The sequence below is a fragment of the Spermophilus citellus genome (assembly GCF_964194105.1).
Source record: "Spermophilus citellus genome assembly, chromosome: 1".
Taxonomy (NCBI): Eukaryota; Metazoa; Chordata; class Mammalia; order Rodentia; family Sciuridae; genus Spermophilus; species Spermophilus citellus.
This window is the reverse complement of record NC_138182.1, coordinates 222,682,080-222,699,362: the sequence shown is the minus strand read 5'-3', so window position 1 is coordinate 222,699,362 and position 17,283 is coordinate 222,682,080. Positions and strand designations below refer to the sequence as shown.

The following is a 17,283-nucleotide window of genomic DNA, read 5'->3' as shown; positions in this document are numbered from 1 at the left end:
CCTAGAAAGAATGGATGTAAAAACAATGCCAGTCCTTAGTACTATTTTCAACCACTAAAATATATCCATGAATATATTCACCTCAAGGAATAGATACTACATTAAGAATGAATAAATGGGGCTAGGGTTATGGCTCAATGGTAGAGTGCTTGCCTAGCACATGTGAGGTACCAGGTTCGATCTCCAGCACCACGAGCACACACAAAACCTAAATAAACAAGATAAAGGTATTGTTTCCACCTACAAATAAAAACATTTTTTAAAAAATTAATAAACACTCAGGTGGTTTGAGATTTTATTGAGAAAATAGCTATTTTGACATTATATCCAGTTTCTCATTCATCAGAATAAACTCTTTACAACATTGATCATCATTACCACTTCTGGGTATTTATACATCGTCTCTGAGTGAAATATATTCACACTAGCAAGGCTAGAAATATTGAAATTATGGCCAACATTGTTTATTTTAAGATCACTTATAATGAAACTATAGTAGTTGCACACTAGAACAGATGTTTAGATGTTTACTATACAAAGATAGGCTTGGTTAACCAATAATGCAAACATATATCTCATGTCTTCTTTACTGTCAAACATCCAAAAAGCTAAAGTTACAAACACCTCAAATATCCACTTCAAGATGGCCAGAAATGTGGAAAAGCATTAGCTCCTATTTTACAAAATAAAAAATTAAGTCAAAAGGGGAATAAAGGTCATCTTTATGCATTCAATGTAAAAGTTTGAATATACCCCTTCTTCTCCAAGATAAAGACTCCAGCAATGCAGGAGAAGCAGCAACAGTCCAAAGAGTAAACGGCCAGCCCAGCTTTCTCTGTAGTGCACGACGTGCTGAGGACTGATTCAAACTCTGGCAAGTCATTTTTTGTGATTTCCAAGGATCTGGGATATGTAAACTAAATGATTAAAAGGCATTTCTCTGACTTTGCAAGAGGAAAACTGAAGAAACAGAACAAAGATCCAACTGCTTTTCATGTGGTTAGATGTTCACCATCACATCACAACTCAAAGCCCAAGGGCAAGCTTTTTTAAAAACACATCCAAAACATGAGCTGTATACATTGTAACAAATGAACAGAAAACCAGCCTTATGTCTCATTAGAGATCTGGTTTTATATTTTGAAATGAAATAAAACATATTTAGTTAGCTACCTCAAATTTGAAGTCCAGTGAGGTTTTAACTCTTTAGGAGTAGAATCTGCTGAAATGTAATGAAAATACGTGCAAGTGTACTGCACACACAATCCTCATTTAGGCCATGTTTTCTGTTATAAAACAAAACTTGAAAATATTAAGCTTCCTTTGCCTTGTCATGGAAGCAACCAAATGCTTTCTTACATATATAATAAAAGCCCATTGTCTTCTTTGGCACTTTTAAAGCACACCCGGAAAAGATATGGAAAATTGTTCTGACATTACAAGTTGATTCTGTCTCGTGAATGCCTACGAAGTGATTAATTATCTGAAACCCCAGTTCAGACCCCTGGACCGCTATTCCAGGCTGACTGCAACTATAGGGGAATGGGCTGGACTGACCAGGGTCCCACATGTACCTAAATCACAACCTATCAACACCCAAAGTCACCCTGCTCTCAATTCCATAGTTAAGAAGTTCTGACCCATTTTATCACCGTCACTGGAGGGGCACCCAACATAGAAAGAAACTTCTGCAATAAAAGCAAAACATCAAAAAGACTCTTCCTAAGTGTATTTCTCAGAACACAAATCCCACAAAACATCTACTTCAACACAAAATCTACATTTAAATAAATTAGGGAAATGATGTATAAAATAGAGGTGCTTAATGGAAATTAAGAAATGCATGTGCAAAAGCACATGTACACAGACACGTACAGTCCCTTTGGACTATGTCTTTAGTAATAAAATAAAACTTGGAAATCTGGAAGATTGAAAAAGTAATTAGCACATCAAAAGCTCTGAAAAGCCTATAGAACTGAACTATGTCTAATAGAATATTTTCCAAACTTGTTGAGCTAGAGAATTCTCTATTCATATAACAATATATTTTGCCAAAATGCCCCTTTAGAAATTACTTTTCTGATAAAATAAAACTATGTGTTTTAAAAATATTTTGATTTCAAATTAATAATAATGAGGGCATAGAAAAACTATCTTCTTGCCTTTTGTTTTTTAAAAGAAACTAGTTTATTTTACTCTGATAATCTTCTATTACAACATCTTCCTCTTTACTTACAAAACATCCAACTTGATGTTATTCTTCTGTTATATCATACCATTGTTCAAGAATGTTAGTTCTCAGGTGTGGCAGCACACCCTGTGATCCTAGCTACGTAGGAAGCTGAGGCAGAAGCATCACAAGTACAATGCCAGCCTCTGTAGCTTGGTGAGACACCATCTCAAAATAAAATTTAATAAAAGACCGGGGATGTAGCTTATTGGTAGAGTGCCTCTTAGTTCAGTCCTCAGTACTGAAAAAAGAAATGTTAATTCTCACCAGTAATTTATGGTATACTTTTCTGGAAAAAAATAATTTTCAAATCCTTTTAAATTTCCCTACCTCAATCACAATTTTCCTAAAGTTCAGAGCTGGTAACCTGGTCTCCTAGCAATCACTATATCCCAACAATAGTTTCTAGGCTAAATTATTTTGCAAACCTTAAAACCAAAAGTTAAAAAAAAAAAATCCTTACATCTCTGTGAAAATTAGCATTTTGAAGAGCTAATGGAACTTCAATTAAAACTTTGAGAATATTTAGAATTACTGATCTTTGATTTCATGTAAGGACAAGTGTTTCTAAAAATACGTTTAACAAATATGGAAGCATTAAAAAGTAAATATAAATTCCACAGAGCTTAACAATAGCCAAAAATATTTTTTTATAAAAGGCAAAAAATAAAAATTCTTACCGCATCCCAAATTATCTCTGTTGCTCTGCTCAGAATCTCAATTATAAAAATAACCAAACCAAGAAAAAGTCAATTGCTAACTCTCTTTGAGATTAAAACAAAAAGCACACAGACATGTCACTCCTTCATGAAAGGGTAGTCTTAGTGCATTTCTCGTCACCTTGTGTGTCTAGACAATAAATAGAAAACAAAGAACTCCCATGTGAAGAGACTGAATAACTACTTCAAAATATTTTATCCTCAAATGTGAACAAAGGTACCACAAGGGGAAAAAAAAAGTATAATTAGAAACATAAAATCACATAATTTTTGACATCATAGGGAAAAGAATTTCTTGATTTTAGGTCATTATTTTTTCTTTTTTGGTAAGGCAAAGTAGATCTTTTGAAAAACATTTGTTACACACCTGAGTTTTCTTCTTTAAGCCCAAGAATGAAATTAAAATTATGCTTAATTTATATTCTGTATTTATTCATCTGGAGCCAAATACTATGTTTGAAGCATAGAATCTTAAATCACAGTAGATGGTAATCAATTTACTTTAAAAAAAATAAAATAATTATATACTTAGAAGATGTTGCAAAAATTGTAGAACAAAGATAGCCCATGTCCTATCCTTAGCTTCCTGTTTATACTAAAGCACTTTTATTTTGACTTTAAAAGGGTTAAATTATTGATAGCTTATGAAAAATTGCCCTCCCGATCTAACAGAACAAATCAACGCATATTTTTGAAGGAAATGCAAAAGAAACTTGCAAATTCAAATATCAATTTCATCATATGAAGCTACCTGAACAAATTGGTTTTCTAAGATACCATCACTGTGACTAGTTTGAGCCTCTTCTTATTTTTTCCCAATTTTATAGACTTCCAAGAATTTTAACTTAGCTCTGTTGAAATATTCCTGTTTCTTCATGTTAATGTATCCTAGCAATATGAAATGGACAGAAATTACAAAAGGAAATAAAAATGCCTGCTTCTGTAAAATCTCTAATCCTCTAGTACTCAAAAAAAATTCAAACATATCTAAATTGAAATTTGATTTGTTAATGCCAACCCTTTGTGAAATAAAAAAAAAAAACAGTTTTGGAGAAATGATCATCTTCAATGTCCTTTATGGTTTCTTTGGTGTTGTTTAAGCAATCCATGTTATGGATGACTGTGAAGTTTGTTGATGGAGTGGCTTCAACTTCTGGGAATTATCTAACCAATTTTTCTAATCGTGTATTACTAACAAAAATAAACATAAGCATATTCCCTTTATCACATTATCCTCCACCATCACCTCCAAAATACAGCGGTGCACAGTATTTTATTTAAGGCTGCAGGCCATTTTTCCCAGCAAACTCAAACTTTATTCAAAAATATCCTGAACAGGAAGGTTCTTTATCCATTCTAAAAAATTGTTCCAAAAGTTTCCTATGTGTTTGGCTGGCCCTAAAGATTTTCATGCTCAGATATAGCTTTCTGTCATCTTGTTTGCTTATAGAAAGCTAGCTCAACTAAGTAACCCAACATATAAATTCTTAATTACTATATCATATTTTGCCTGTTAGGAAAGGTAATGGTCTGGAAGCATAATGGATTATATAAGGCCACAGGCACGTTCAAAGCAGGGTGACCAAATGGCAAACAAATCATATTTATAGTCATCCCCTCTACTAAAAAGGATAACTACTTATTATACTAAAATGACCACTTTTGATTAAAATTTAAACACATAAAACATTACAGTACACTTCTTGGTTGAAGTCTGTGTACTGTAAGAGCATGATCTTCTACATTCTCATAAATATTTAAACACATTTTTCTTCCACATACACATTAGTAATCTTATTGAAAGAACTTATTTAACCCAGCTTTACCTTTTGACTTCATCCATAGAGAAACTTGAAGTTAAATTTACCATTCAATGTTATAATCTGTTAGTGCCAATATAGTTTTTTCCTACAAATTTTTAATTTTTCAAAAAATAATTGTAACTGTCCTGTTTTACATTCGTTTTACAATTGTAAGCCACTTCTAATGCTTTTTGAAAGGTTTAATATAAATCATAATTGAAAATGACTAACCCTGACTAAAGCATAAACAGATGTCTGGTTAATGTGCGAAAACACTCTTCTTCAATATACATCAATCCTAGAGAATAAAGTTTCATGCTCATGATTTTCAATATAAAATATTCATACATATTTCAGATTGCTCCAATCTAATAACCTCCCTTTGAAGATGAACAAAACATACATACACCTCTGTTGGAGAAGCAATGGGAAAATAGGTAGGCACTTTCCCTAAACGCTTCCAAACAGATGAATATGATTGTGAAGACTATCTTGTTTCTCATTCAGTTAAAACTTTCAAGAAAAAATATTTAAAATGACTTAAAGACTCCTGTATAAATAGCTACCGGAAGACAGAGTAAATTGGGAGGATGTTGGTCAAACACAGCTGAGCTGCACTCAACTCAAATTAGCCCAGTCTCTTGACAACAAAGCTCATTTTCTTAACATATGGGTTTCTTCAGGACTTGATATGATTTGCTGAGCACCATAGTAATCTTTTAAGACACTAATCAAAAACATGGTCCTATATTTAAAAACCCCAGAAGTGGTTTTAGGACAACAGAAGCACCTCAACCACTAAAATAAGCAAATTTCTATTATAAGTAAAATTACCACACAGCAAATCCTGGAACAGTTCAGCAACCAATAAATAGAAAATAGTCTTTAAAAGATGCTATTTCTGATTATTCCTTTGGATCCTTCAACTATAGTTAAAATATATGGAAAATAATTGGTTGTCAGAAAGCTCATGACTACATGATATGCTTCTTATCAAAGAATACTGGCCTGAGTCAAGAATGAACAACTCAGACCAGATGCACAGTGGGTATTTCTGTTACCTGGGCCTTGGGCTCCTCCTGAGTAGTGTCTAACAATTGGGCAAGTTTCATTAAGATTTCACAGCCTAACATAAAACAATGACCAACACATTTAGATCTCCTGGAATCAATACAGGAATGAGACAATTAAAGATGTGCTACAAATAAATAGGTCTAAAGCTGCCATATCCTCCCAGCAAACTCAAAGAGCCCTTGCTAACCTACACTGAACACAGCAGCAAATACTAATGTTATATTGAAGTGCATATCATCAGATTATATCTAACCACCTTTAATATTTATATATGTGGTACTAAACCCTCAGAAGATTAGACTTATGAGAGCATAGTTTAAAAGCACATTCCTCATTGCTTTTTAAAGTTAAATACAGGCTTTTCTGTTGAAGTAATTTATATTTTTCCTACTTCTTAAAAAAGGCCTAGGATTTCTAAACTGAAGAAAAAAGTCTCAAAGAGCCACATATGTACTCAGACAGGTCAAAGAAGTAACTAAGTTAGTAAATTGAATAAGTTAACTTGAATAAATTAAAAATGCACATTCAGAACAAAATTGTAGTTTTGGTCAGCAACATGTGAACCAAAAGCAAAAATCTGCCAAGGTTAAGGCAGGTTTTTTTAATATACAGTACAATGTGTTCCCCCCCACACCCACAAAGTTCATTAAGCATTCACCTTTATTTAAAATGCAATGCCAAGCTAGAATACAAGCTTACAAATTAAAAATATATATATAGATGTCATAGAAGTCTCCTTCTGTTTTATAGTCTTCCTTATACCTAGAAATGGTATTTCCCTTTTGCCTTCACACAGTGGATAGAAGAGATTACCAAAACAATCAGGACTTTAACCACAAAGCATGACCACTGTCAGGGTGATAGCCGTTGTAAGGAATTACTTTCTTCTTCAGCTGGAGTTAATTTGAGTGTTGGCAGTTTCCGAGGAGGAAGCTGAGGGCTTTGGCGAAGATTGTCATCCATCTGTAGAAGGTACAAAAGATACAACTAAGGCTGTGGCACCACTTACGTGGACTGTGCCCTCCCCATCCAAACTACAGCCTAGAAGAACACAGAACCATATGTTTCCTGGACTGCTAGAGAAACCTTTATTTTAACAAATAATCTCTCAAGAATTCTAAATGTCATACCTCAAATACCAGTTGACTCAGTATCTGTAAAAAGCAACATGGCTCATCCTTGATACCATCACAAAATTATAGTAATTCTACAAAATGAATATTCTACTGAACTCAACCATAGCAAGACTTAGTTTAAGAAGTCTTCTAACAGTACAAGTCATATACTAAGTGCCATGGTTTATAAAGTATATTCATGTACAATATCATATTTGATCTTCCTAACACACTGTGAAGAAGAAAAGGCAGACATCATCCTTCTGTGTTTTACAGATTAGAAAAATGAGGCTTGGAAAGGCTAAGTGGTTTTGTCCAGTTCACAAAGCTAGTATCACAGCTGAAACTTGAACCCAGGTCTTCCAACTACAACACAATTGTTTCTTCAACTCTACATTTTTGCCTGACAGCAACCTGTACTGCACTCAAAAAGACCAGTTCTTTTAAGTTGAGTATGTAGTTCAGGGAAGCTAGGAAAAGGGGCACAAAGGAGGTCAAATTCCTCAGATCCAATCCAGAGGTCTTCCAAATATTGGATCAGTCCTAAGTCTGCCTTTGAGAAACAAATTAATATGGAGCATATTTATAACCAAGAACTCCAAACTTATCTAAGAGAAAGCATATTAGTACTCTTGAAACACTAATATATGGATTATTGAGAATTCAGTCAGACATCAGAAACTATCTTTAATCAAACCACCCCACAAGGTACAAGATTCAGGTTCTGGTGCTGAGTTTACTATCAGTTGAACTTCATAAGAGACCTGAAAGCAGCTGCCTTCAAAACCACAAAACCAACAGAAAATAGCATCCTTCCACCAACTTCATAGGCAAACTGTTCTAGAATTTTACAAGATGCAGACCACTCAAACTCTCCCTTATCTTCTCAAGATGCTTAAAAAACAAAAATTTTGGCAGAGGTACGCAGGGTTTGTAGGAGAAAAAAGAAAATAAAAGTTCAACTTTTTAAGTTTTCCAGTGAAAAAAATATTACTAGTGAATTTTTAGATCAATTATGTTAAGATGTCTTTTCTTTCTTGCAAGAACTAGTTCCTCAAGCATGATTTATTTTTAAGCTCTAGATTTTCTGTCCAAATTGTGGACAGTGGCAGCTAACAGGGTTTGCTGTCCTGTCATCCTGTAGCAACCAGTGAATCAGATACAAATGGGTGGGCAGCAAAGGGAGGGGAATGCTGGACTACAATGGGTTAGAAAACTTTCATAAACTGGTGATGACCCAAGATGATTATGTACAATGTGGTGATGGGCCTCCTGATTTTACCGTCTGCATATGCAGGTATTTCATAGGTCCCTTTTCATGTCTGTCCTGAATTCACCACACAGAAATGGAAACTCCACCAGATAGCCTTCATCTAGTAGACAGTGATCTTTCCTTTATCCCCACTTAACACTTCATCTATTTGCTCTCATGAGATTTACTGAACTGTGCAAAGAATTGAGTCAAACCTGGCTTTAACTTCAAATACACCAAAACTTCAATAATAATAGCACTTGTAATTTTACTATCCAGTTTTATTCACTTCTCAAATTACAACACACAAAATACTACAAGAAGAAAAAGAAGGTCATCCCAGAGAATGACAGTGATAAACCTAATTGCTACTACTCCAGTAACAGACATAATCTCATCCATGAGCTAGGCAGTGACTACTGGGGGTAACTACAAAGCTCATGCCGAAGTCTTATTTCCAGGGTTCAAGTGCGCTCTCAATTTTTTTGCCAGCTGAATGACCTCGGGCAAGCAACATAAGCTACTCTCAAAGCTTCAGTATCCTCATCTGTAAAATGGGGAAAATAATAGTATCTGCACAAAGAATCTACTGTGAGTTTTAAAATCAGAAGTTTCTCAAAAGAATAAACACAAATGGTCAACAAATGGTGCTTGTAATATGGAAAAAAATGTTCAACATTTCTAGCAATCATGGAAACACAGATCAAAACAACACTAAGATTTCATTACACTCCAGACAGAATGTTAATTATCAAGAACACAAATAAAAAATGCTGGCAAGGATGTGGGGAAAAGGTACACTGACATGCTGTTGGTGAAACTGCAAATTAGTACAACCACTCTGGAAAGCAGTGGAACCACCATATGACCCAGTTATCCCACTCCTTGGTAGTTATCCAAAAAAACTAAAATCAGCATCTATAGTGATGCAGCCACTTCAATGTTTGCAGCAGCACAATTCACAATAGTCAAATTATAAAATCACCCAGATTCCCGTCAAAAGATCAAGAAAATGTCGTCTATACACACAATGGAGTTCTACTCCGTCATAAAGAAGAATGAAAAAATGGCATTTGCCAGTAAGTGAGTAGAAATGGAGAAAATCATGCTAAGTGAAATAAGATGGACTCCAAAACTCAAGGGTCAAATATTTTCTCCCATATGTGGAAGCTAGAACAAAATAAAGGAAAGAGGTGATGTGGGGCGGGAGCAGATATCATAAATATATCGGGAAGATCAGTGAAGCAAGAGGAAAAGGAGGGAGGAAGGAAGGGAAAGGGGACAAAATACAGAATAATTTAACAAAATAATGCTATATGCATATATAAATGTAGCAAAGAGAATTTCATATACATATGTACATAAGAAAGTACCAATCAAAAATAAATAAATAAAGGAGTGAAAAGAACATCAGTAAAGGAGGGAGACTAAAGGGAGGTAGGAAGGAAAAGTTGGGGTGGGAGGGGATAGAAACTGTTCAACATATTTAAAGGTACCATGTTTAGGCCTCTCTTTCTTAAATTTAAAAATGACATTCATCTTCAAAGTTCTGCAAAATAAACCAGTATAATCTTTGTACTTAGAAAAAAATGCACATAAGCACAGAGAAGATGCCAAATTCTCACAATTCCATCCACAATAACTGTGTCATCCTCGCCCTTTTTTATTAATAAATGCCTATATCTGTTGTTTCAAAAATAAGTCATGATTAGTACATGATGGTAGATGAAAAAGAGATAAACCATTCTATGCTTATGGTATCATGGTATTTGTTAGACCCTGGAAACTGTTAGCCAGTGTTATGAGGCCTCAGTGTCCTTGAAAAAATGAAGTATTATTTATTCACAAAAGAAAAAAGTGAGTTCATCAGACACTTGGGGAAAAAAATGTGCAACCTTTGCGTACTTTTCCAATTAGAATCACTCTTGAAGTTTACATTGCTGGTTCTCTCCCTTACCTGTTTTTCAATATCTCTTTCACAAAATGAATACCTCAAAGAGGGAAAATATATACACTGGTGAAACACTGTAGACTACATTCAGAACAGAGAAGGACAAGAAGGAGAAAAACTAACACAGATCATGTGCAAGAAAGAAAAAGACATCATGGTGCTTGTAATAAGAAAATATATGTACTAGTCCAGGTGAATATAATCCTTAGGACAGAGAAAGGCAGACAAACAAGCAAGAACTGCTTTTGGTTTTGTTTTTTTTTTTTTAAAGTCAAGCTTTTGGGTCTTCTAGCTTGATATGTACAAATTATGTGGTAAAAATAAACATAATAGTGTTATCTGATCTTTCCCCATAGTAAACAAGCCACTATAGGCTCTAAAACACTGTATTATATACAATTTTAGTAAAAGTATATTTTAACAGTTTTCTATAAACTCTTTAAAAAATTTCAAGGGTAAAGTTAACGCATCACCCAAATTACAACATTGACCACAGAATGGAAAATACTAAACAACTGTAAAATAATCATCAAAGTAAACTTGACCTTTTCAATCAAATTGGATTCCTTATTTACAAGTTGTGTGAGTTTCTGCAGATTTGCATCTACTGTTTCTTGTCCAGCTGGAGAGATGCCTATGAAGCCAGGGCAGAAATCAGAGAAAGACAGGAAATTTTGAAAGCCTTTAAAGCAGTTTATATTAAAAGAATTTTGAATCTACCCACCCTCCCAAGTGCCTCACCCTCCAAAAATAAAAGACAAAGAGAAAAATCATTCTAGATTCAAAAGCAAAGTTAGGAAGAATAGTAATGCTCCAAACCAAACCCTCAACAAAGGAACTAAAATTTCTCCACATAGAAGACACTGTGAGCTAAGTGATATGCAGCCAGCCACAGCAGTAATTAGTAAAAGCACAGCAGTCCATATTTCCTTTTGAAATTTAAGTTGGACCTTTCCTTCACCCTTTCAAATAGATCTTTGGTCACAACTATTTGGAAAGCTTTCTGAACCACTGACTTCCAAATAGCTGCTCACAAGGCACCCAAAATATTTAAAGGGCCTTTAAAAACTACAGCTTTCTGGGATCAGTCCCTAGGTGATTCTAATGTAATAAGTCTAGAAGAGGACAAGATTTTTATTTGTTGTTAGGCAGGTTTGCTAACCTCTGCTTCAAAGTAACAAGGTTGAATGTTAGTTAGCTTCAAGACTCTCAACCACTAATCCCACCCTAGGTACAAAGCACATCAAAAATAAACTTCCACCTATGCCATCTATTTTTATAACTTTTACTTCTTAAAAGGGCAATTTCAGCCAGCTCTCCCAATACAAATTTAGTATCACAATCACTTAAGCACAATGCCCCACACTCAAAAGAATTGAATCTTAAGTGACAGGTTCCCTCTACTTACTATACCTCCAGTTTGATGCAATGATTTTTCAAGTACTGGAATCATGGGAGTGCACCTCACCAAAATCAATCTGCTACTAATTTCTGTTCACACAGGAAAATGCTAGAAGCAGGTAAAAATCATTTAAAGTAACTGTGCATTTGCATTAGAATAAATACTATTTTTTTAAGCAGGGACTTAATACTTATCATTTAATCTTCCAGAATAAAATGTTACCACTTCAAAGGGTAACATTTAAAGAGACAAGAAATATATGAAATCATGAGGAATACAAAATAAATGCCTATTTCTCTATTTTGTGAAGGAAATGAAATTGGGAAAATGCTACTTCTTGAAGTGTGTAAACCAGTATTTATAGACAATGTACACTTTTTTTTTTATTAAAATAAGAAAAAAGCTTTGCTTATGCATCCCCAGGAGAATATGTCCATACTCTATGCAAACAAATATTAGATGAAGAAGAAACAGCTTACCTCCAAGATTAAGCCTAAAGTAACTGCTTAGGATATCATCACAAAAGCGACACAGGTTGGACAGCTGTTTCAGATGTTCTTGTAACTGAACTTTAGGAAACCGTACTTTGTAAAGAGGTGCAAGAAAACCAAACACATAGGCATCCAAGGTAGAAGGCCTAGAAATAAATTAAGAATTAAAAAAAAAAAAAAATACATAAGAAAATATTAATTGAGATTGTGTTTAAAATTTTTTCAAATATTTGTCAAGTATGACGTATACAATATTGTTTTTAAAACCTCTACTACCAATTTTAGTTTATTAAGATGATACAACAAGAATTTTGCCCTTTACATAGTTTTTTAAATACTCCGTTTTATTTAGAAGAAAATAAACTTGTAAATTACAGATATTTTTACTCACAAGTGTTAAATAGACAGGAGATAGAGTGAGACCAATTGTTTATGTTTTACATTCACTTATATAACATATTAAGCCAATGTTTGATTACTACTGATAGAAAAAGTTTTCTGTAATAATTTTTTTGTAAAAAAGAAAGAAGTAAAGGAGAATAAGGTAACATACTCTGGATCTTCGCTATAGTACTATATATCCATATTTATATGTTGTCATTTTTCATATTTGTGTTATCAAAGTTCATATAACTATAAAACTAAATAGGGCAAATGATACCATATATAAATTATATCTCAACAAACATGACTTTAAAAAGAAATCTAGTTCACGAAATGTTTTAACAGTAATATTGGGCACATACTAACCACCTAATAAATAACGGCTATTATTATAATTCATTAAAACCACCGGCATCAAGCTGTTTCATAGTGGGGTAGGGAGGCGGAGCATGGGAGGAACAGACAAACTCTAGATAGGGCAAAGGGATGGGAGGGAAAGGGAGGGAGCATGGGGTTAGAAATGATGGTGGAATTTAATGGACATCATTATCCAAAGTACGTGCATAAAGACATGAATACAACTAGAAGAAAAAAAAAGAATCAAAAAGAAGAGTCAATAAATTTAATGGATTCATAAAGTTTATATCTGGGTACTCTTACAATTCAATTAAAATTCTTAAAGAGTTTTTCCTATTCAACAATTAAAAACAAAGTAAAAGAAAAAAAGAAGCAAAGGATATGAAAAAAATCTAATATAAAAGACTAATATGCTTTTTATTTTATTGTATTTTACTTTTTGGTGAAACCTAGTTTTATTTTAAAATTAAGTGCATAGCACTCATCTAATTTCATTGGTGTAGACTTTAGCACGTAAGTAATATGCTGTTTAAAATTAACTTTATTGATATAATTAACATGATGTACCCATCTAAGTATACTACTCACTTAAAATAATGAACATTTAAATCACACCAAAAACAATCCATATTAATCCCTTGAGATATAATCTCTTTATATCCTGGTTCCAGACAACCACTGATGTATTTTCTGTCATTTACGCTTTTTCTAGTATTTCTTATAAATGAAATAAAAAGATTTGTATTCTAAAAAAAAAAAAAAACCATTAAAATCTCTCTTTTTTTAAAAGTGACTCATATTTGGAGGGAATAGGGAGACTTGCTCTAAATAACTGCTCTCTGACCATATATACACAAAATGTCAATATTTCTAAGGGCATGTACTCACGTATCTCCAAAGAAAAACTGAGATGTTCCCAATCTGTTTGACAGAAGATTTAGGCACTCCTTGGCATCTCTGTATATCTAATAAAAACGAAATTAGATCTCAAAAGTAGGAATGATGCTCTGAAACTGCTCTTGAGATAGCATCTCTAGGTAAGTCCCTCTGTGTTCTCTCTCCTATCCCTTCCCTGGGATCCCGCACTTGGAGAATAATACAGACCATACCTGAGCTTCTACTTCTTGGACATGGTAGAGGGGAGGCTCTCCTTTTGTCAGGAGAATTCTATTCAATGCCCCTCTGGACATCCTTCCAGGTAGAATCAAACTCAAGGGAAAAGGAATTCGTGAAGCAAACCATGGCTTTGTTACAGTAAAGTAATTGTCACTCTCAACCCAGAATGTGTGAAGCTGCAAAAGGAGAGAGAAAACATTCCAATGATGTCCTTTAACAAGAAAGATAAATCAATCATATGTGAGTTTTTCATAAATATCTATTAAATGACTTCATACCAGTTAGAATGCCTCAAGATAAAACAAAATTTTTAATGTGTGTGTTTCTGCTAATATCCCAAGAACCGGGAACACGGCCTAGCACATTGTAAGTGCTCAGTAAGTATGTGCTGAATGATGAATTACAATTCAACCAATTCTATGCATGGAACAAAAAGTTTCATCTCCCACAAAGAATTTTCATTTCCAAAATGATATAATCTTTCATTTTGATGTATCATATACTTGTTTAATAAGAATTAATATTAAAACAAATGAAATTCCATTAAGTCCTTTTCATTGTTTTCCTTCTAAACAAACTGAAAATATTTTCAATTAAGCCACCAAAACACTGTAATATTCGTGAATGCTCACCACAGCAGGGAGAAGCTTCTCTTCAAGGAGAGCAATATAAGCCAGTGTATCTGCCCCTTGCTTTGCTGACAGTTCATAATCAGCATTATATTTCTATTAAAAAATAAAACCAAAGAACCTCAGAAGTTAAAGAACATCCCAAGGATGGCTAAACAAATTAGGATTCCTATTCTTTTCCTCATAAGTGGCAAACATGACATTAAAAGGGAAAAAGAAATATAAACACAGTAAAACTGTTGCTTAATGCATATAAGGTTCTCGGCACTATATCATGAAAACTATAAATAGTTATGATTTTATATATTAATATTAGTTCAATACTTGTTAATGACCTAGTTCAGAACATAGAAGTTAATACAAAGTTAATACACAAAAGTGAGTATTATTATCAAAAAGAAAAAAAATCCACTTGGTTTAATTTTTCTCCATGAAAAAAGATAGGAAATCTTCAAATTTAGATAAAAACTGTATTAACTCAGATTTTTTTTTTAAGTATTGGCAAACCCAATTATAAACTTCTGCACTTATATAAATCTCAGTTTAAACATTTTGGATACATTACTTAAATATTTACATGTTCAAACATTTTAGTTACATTGTTTAATTAAACATTTAACATTATCCAATAAGTGCTTTAAGAAATAAACAACTGCAGCTGGGGTTATAGCTCAGTGGTAGAACACTTGCCTCACACATGTGAGGCACTGGGTTCCATCCTCAGAACCACATAAAAATAAATAAATAAAGATATTGGGTCCATCTTAAGAAAAAATTTAAAAAAACAAAAAGCAATAAACAATTGCTATTTGGTGGAAACTCAGATATTATATCCAGCTTAAAATGTGTAGCAACTATGTGACTAAACTGTGTAATTGTGAAAACACCCAAACTGAATTTTCTTATATATAAATTTCAATAAAGTCCAGCAAAGTATATGAAAATATTTACTGTCTAGCACCATGGCACCTGCAGGCGCATAAACCCAGGCACCACGGAAGCTACAGCAGGAGGATGGCAAGTTCCAGGCCAGTCTGGGCAACCTACAGAGACCCTATTTTAAAATACAAAAAAATTTAAAAGGGCTAGGAATATAGTGGTAAAGCAACCCTGGGTTCAATCCCTGATACACAAAGAAAGAAAATACATAATTTCTAGACAGATAAAAAGAAAAGAAAGAAAATATATATTGTCTGGACCTCACCATATGATTTTCAAATTACAGTAAAGCTCATGGTTGACAGCAGTGATTCTCAAGTTTATATTTTGTTAAATCCCAGGTATCACCAATTATCTAATCAATTGCAAAAAAAAAAAAAAAGAACTTCTACACTTTACAATGTTTCTTCTTGCTGTAGTTTAAGTAACACCCAGGAATCTAAAATCTTCTTCAAAAAGAACCACCCACCTGTTTTCTTAAAAAGTTTAGTATTTTTGCCGGCTGAGAAACAGTGTTGTCTTCAGTTGTCAAAATTGGCACATCACCTACAATTCAAAAAAAGTTGACATACAAAAAAAACCATTGTGTTTTCTTTTGACTAGATTCCAATACCCTAATAGCTACACTAATTGCACATTTACAGGGGGTGGAGTGGAATTAGTAAGTACAACTTAGTTTTTTTACAATTTCACAAAAAGCAGTTCTAAAGAACATTTTCATTTCTCATAATTTCCACTGATTTGGCTTGAACTTTGAGTTATTACTCAGAATGATCAAACCATAAGCAACACACTGCCAAGGTCATGGTAAGAATAAACTAAACCCCCAAGGAACTGTAGGACCATATGCTTCATGACATTAAATGAAAGGGGAAAAAAAATTTTAAGGGGAGAAAGGGTTGTCTAAAAGTTTACACTGTACCTCTTGAACCTCTCCAGGTGTTATCTATGAAATTGACTTTCAAGGGTGCACCAGAAAATTTGGCATAAGCCTGAAACAGAGTTTGCAATAAAACATTTTAGACTGAGGACGTAATGCAAATCTGCACAGCAGCTTTACTCTACAGTCCCGTCCCCCAAGGCAGAAGGCGCCTGCTTGACACAGAGGCCGAGTCCCTCCCAGTGATCTCAAGTGCGGGACGCGCGCGCCAGCCACCCGGCATTCGCGAACCTTGTTCCCCAAAAGGTCCCGGGGATGCGGAGCGCAGCAGGCTTTCACGGCACGGCCCAGACAGCTTTGCAAAGCTAAGAAAACTCGCAGCCAAGCAGGAAGCCATGATGCTCCCGCCGGGCCACCGCGGGGTCACAAGGCCAGTTTGTGACTTGTCCACCGAAGTGAGCCCAAAACAAGTGCAGTGAGCAGCGCCCGGGCCCGCCACGATCCCGCAGCGCCGCAGAGAACCGCGTCAGGCTGGCCTCTCGCCTCTGGCCCCGCCCCTGCTTCCCGCGCCCTGGCCCGCGAGGCGGCCTCACCATCACCACCAGGGACTCGCTGTGGACGGAGGGGAGCCCCCAGCCGCCTCCCCAGCAACTGAGCTCCAAGGGGGCCGCCATCTTGCCGGGGCCGACCTTTACCACCCGGAAGTACTTTTGTCGCCCACTTTCCGGCACGTGGAGACGCGGGGGCGGGACGAGAGACGGGAGGGACAATTTGGGGTACTAGAAAAAGGCGGAAAGAACCCCTGAAGAAGTAAAAGCCCACTTGGCAGCTCGGTGTGAGGGTGGAGCGTCCGGGGTCTTCAGTCAAACAGAGTCAGCATTTATTCCTCAAGAAATAATGATGGCTGCTCTGGGCCAAACCTGTGGACAGTACTGTGCTGGG

General features: G+C 34.9%; 1 protein-coding gene across 4 annotated transcripts; it reads right to left on the bottom strand.

Annotated features, from left to right (window-relative positions):
• Positions 1 to 282: 282 nt before the first annotated feature.
• On the bottom strand, positions 283 to 17,054 carry MTX3 (metaxin 3). 4 transcript variants are annotated; one of them, XR_014022568.1, is made up of 10 exons: positions 16,935 to 17,054; positions 16,384 to 16,453; positions 15,931 to 16,007; positions 14,526 to 14,618; positions 13,887 to 14,069; positions 13,666 to 13,742; positions 12,025 to 12,182; positions 11,552 to 11,653; positions 10,689 to 10,777; positions 6,770 to 6,788 (listed from the first exon to the last, which is right to left on the bottom strand). XR_014022568.1 is itself a non-coding variant. In XM_081298649.1 (9 exons), the coding sequence occupies exons 1-9, from the start codon at positions 17,013 to 17,015 to the stop codon at positions 6,678 to 6,680; spliced, it is 939 nt and encodes a 312-aa protein (XP_081154775.1). In that variant the 5' UTR covers positions 17,016 to 17,054; the 3' UTR covers positions 283 to 6,677. The 4 variants fall into 4 exon arrangements, 2 of the variants coding, with proteins under 2 accessions (XP_081154775.1, XP_081154774.1); XM_081298649.1 differs by lacking the exon at positions 11,552 to 11,653 and having other exon boundaries at positions 283 to 6,788; XR_014022569.1 differs by lacking the exon at positions 6,770 to 6,788 and having other exon boundaries at positions 11,557 to 11,653.
• Positions 17,055 to 17,283: the final 229 nt, after the last annotated feature.

Excerpts from the sequence above, each read along its gene's own strand:
- MTX3 (XM_081298649.1), bottom strand. The coding sequence starts at position 17,015 with ATGGCGGCCCCCTTGGAGCTCAGTTGCTGGGGAGGCGGCTGGGGGCTC. Across the intron at positions 16,454-16,934 it reads GCGAGTCCCTGGTGGTGATG|GCTTATGCCAAATTTTCTGG; the intron begins GTGAGGCCGCCT and ends ACTCTGTTTCAG. Across the intron at positions 16,008-16,383 it reads CACCTGGAGAGGTTCAAGAG|GTGATGTGCCAATTTTGACA; the intron begins GTACAGTGTAAA and ends TTTGAATTGTAG.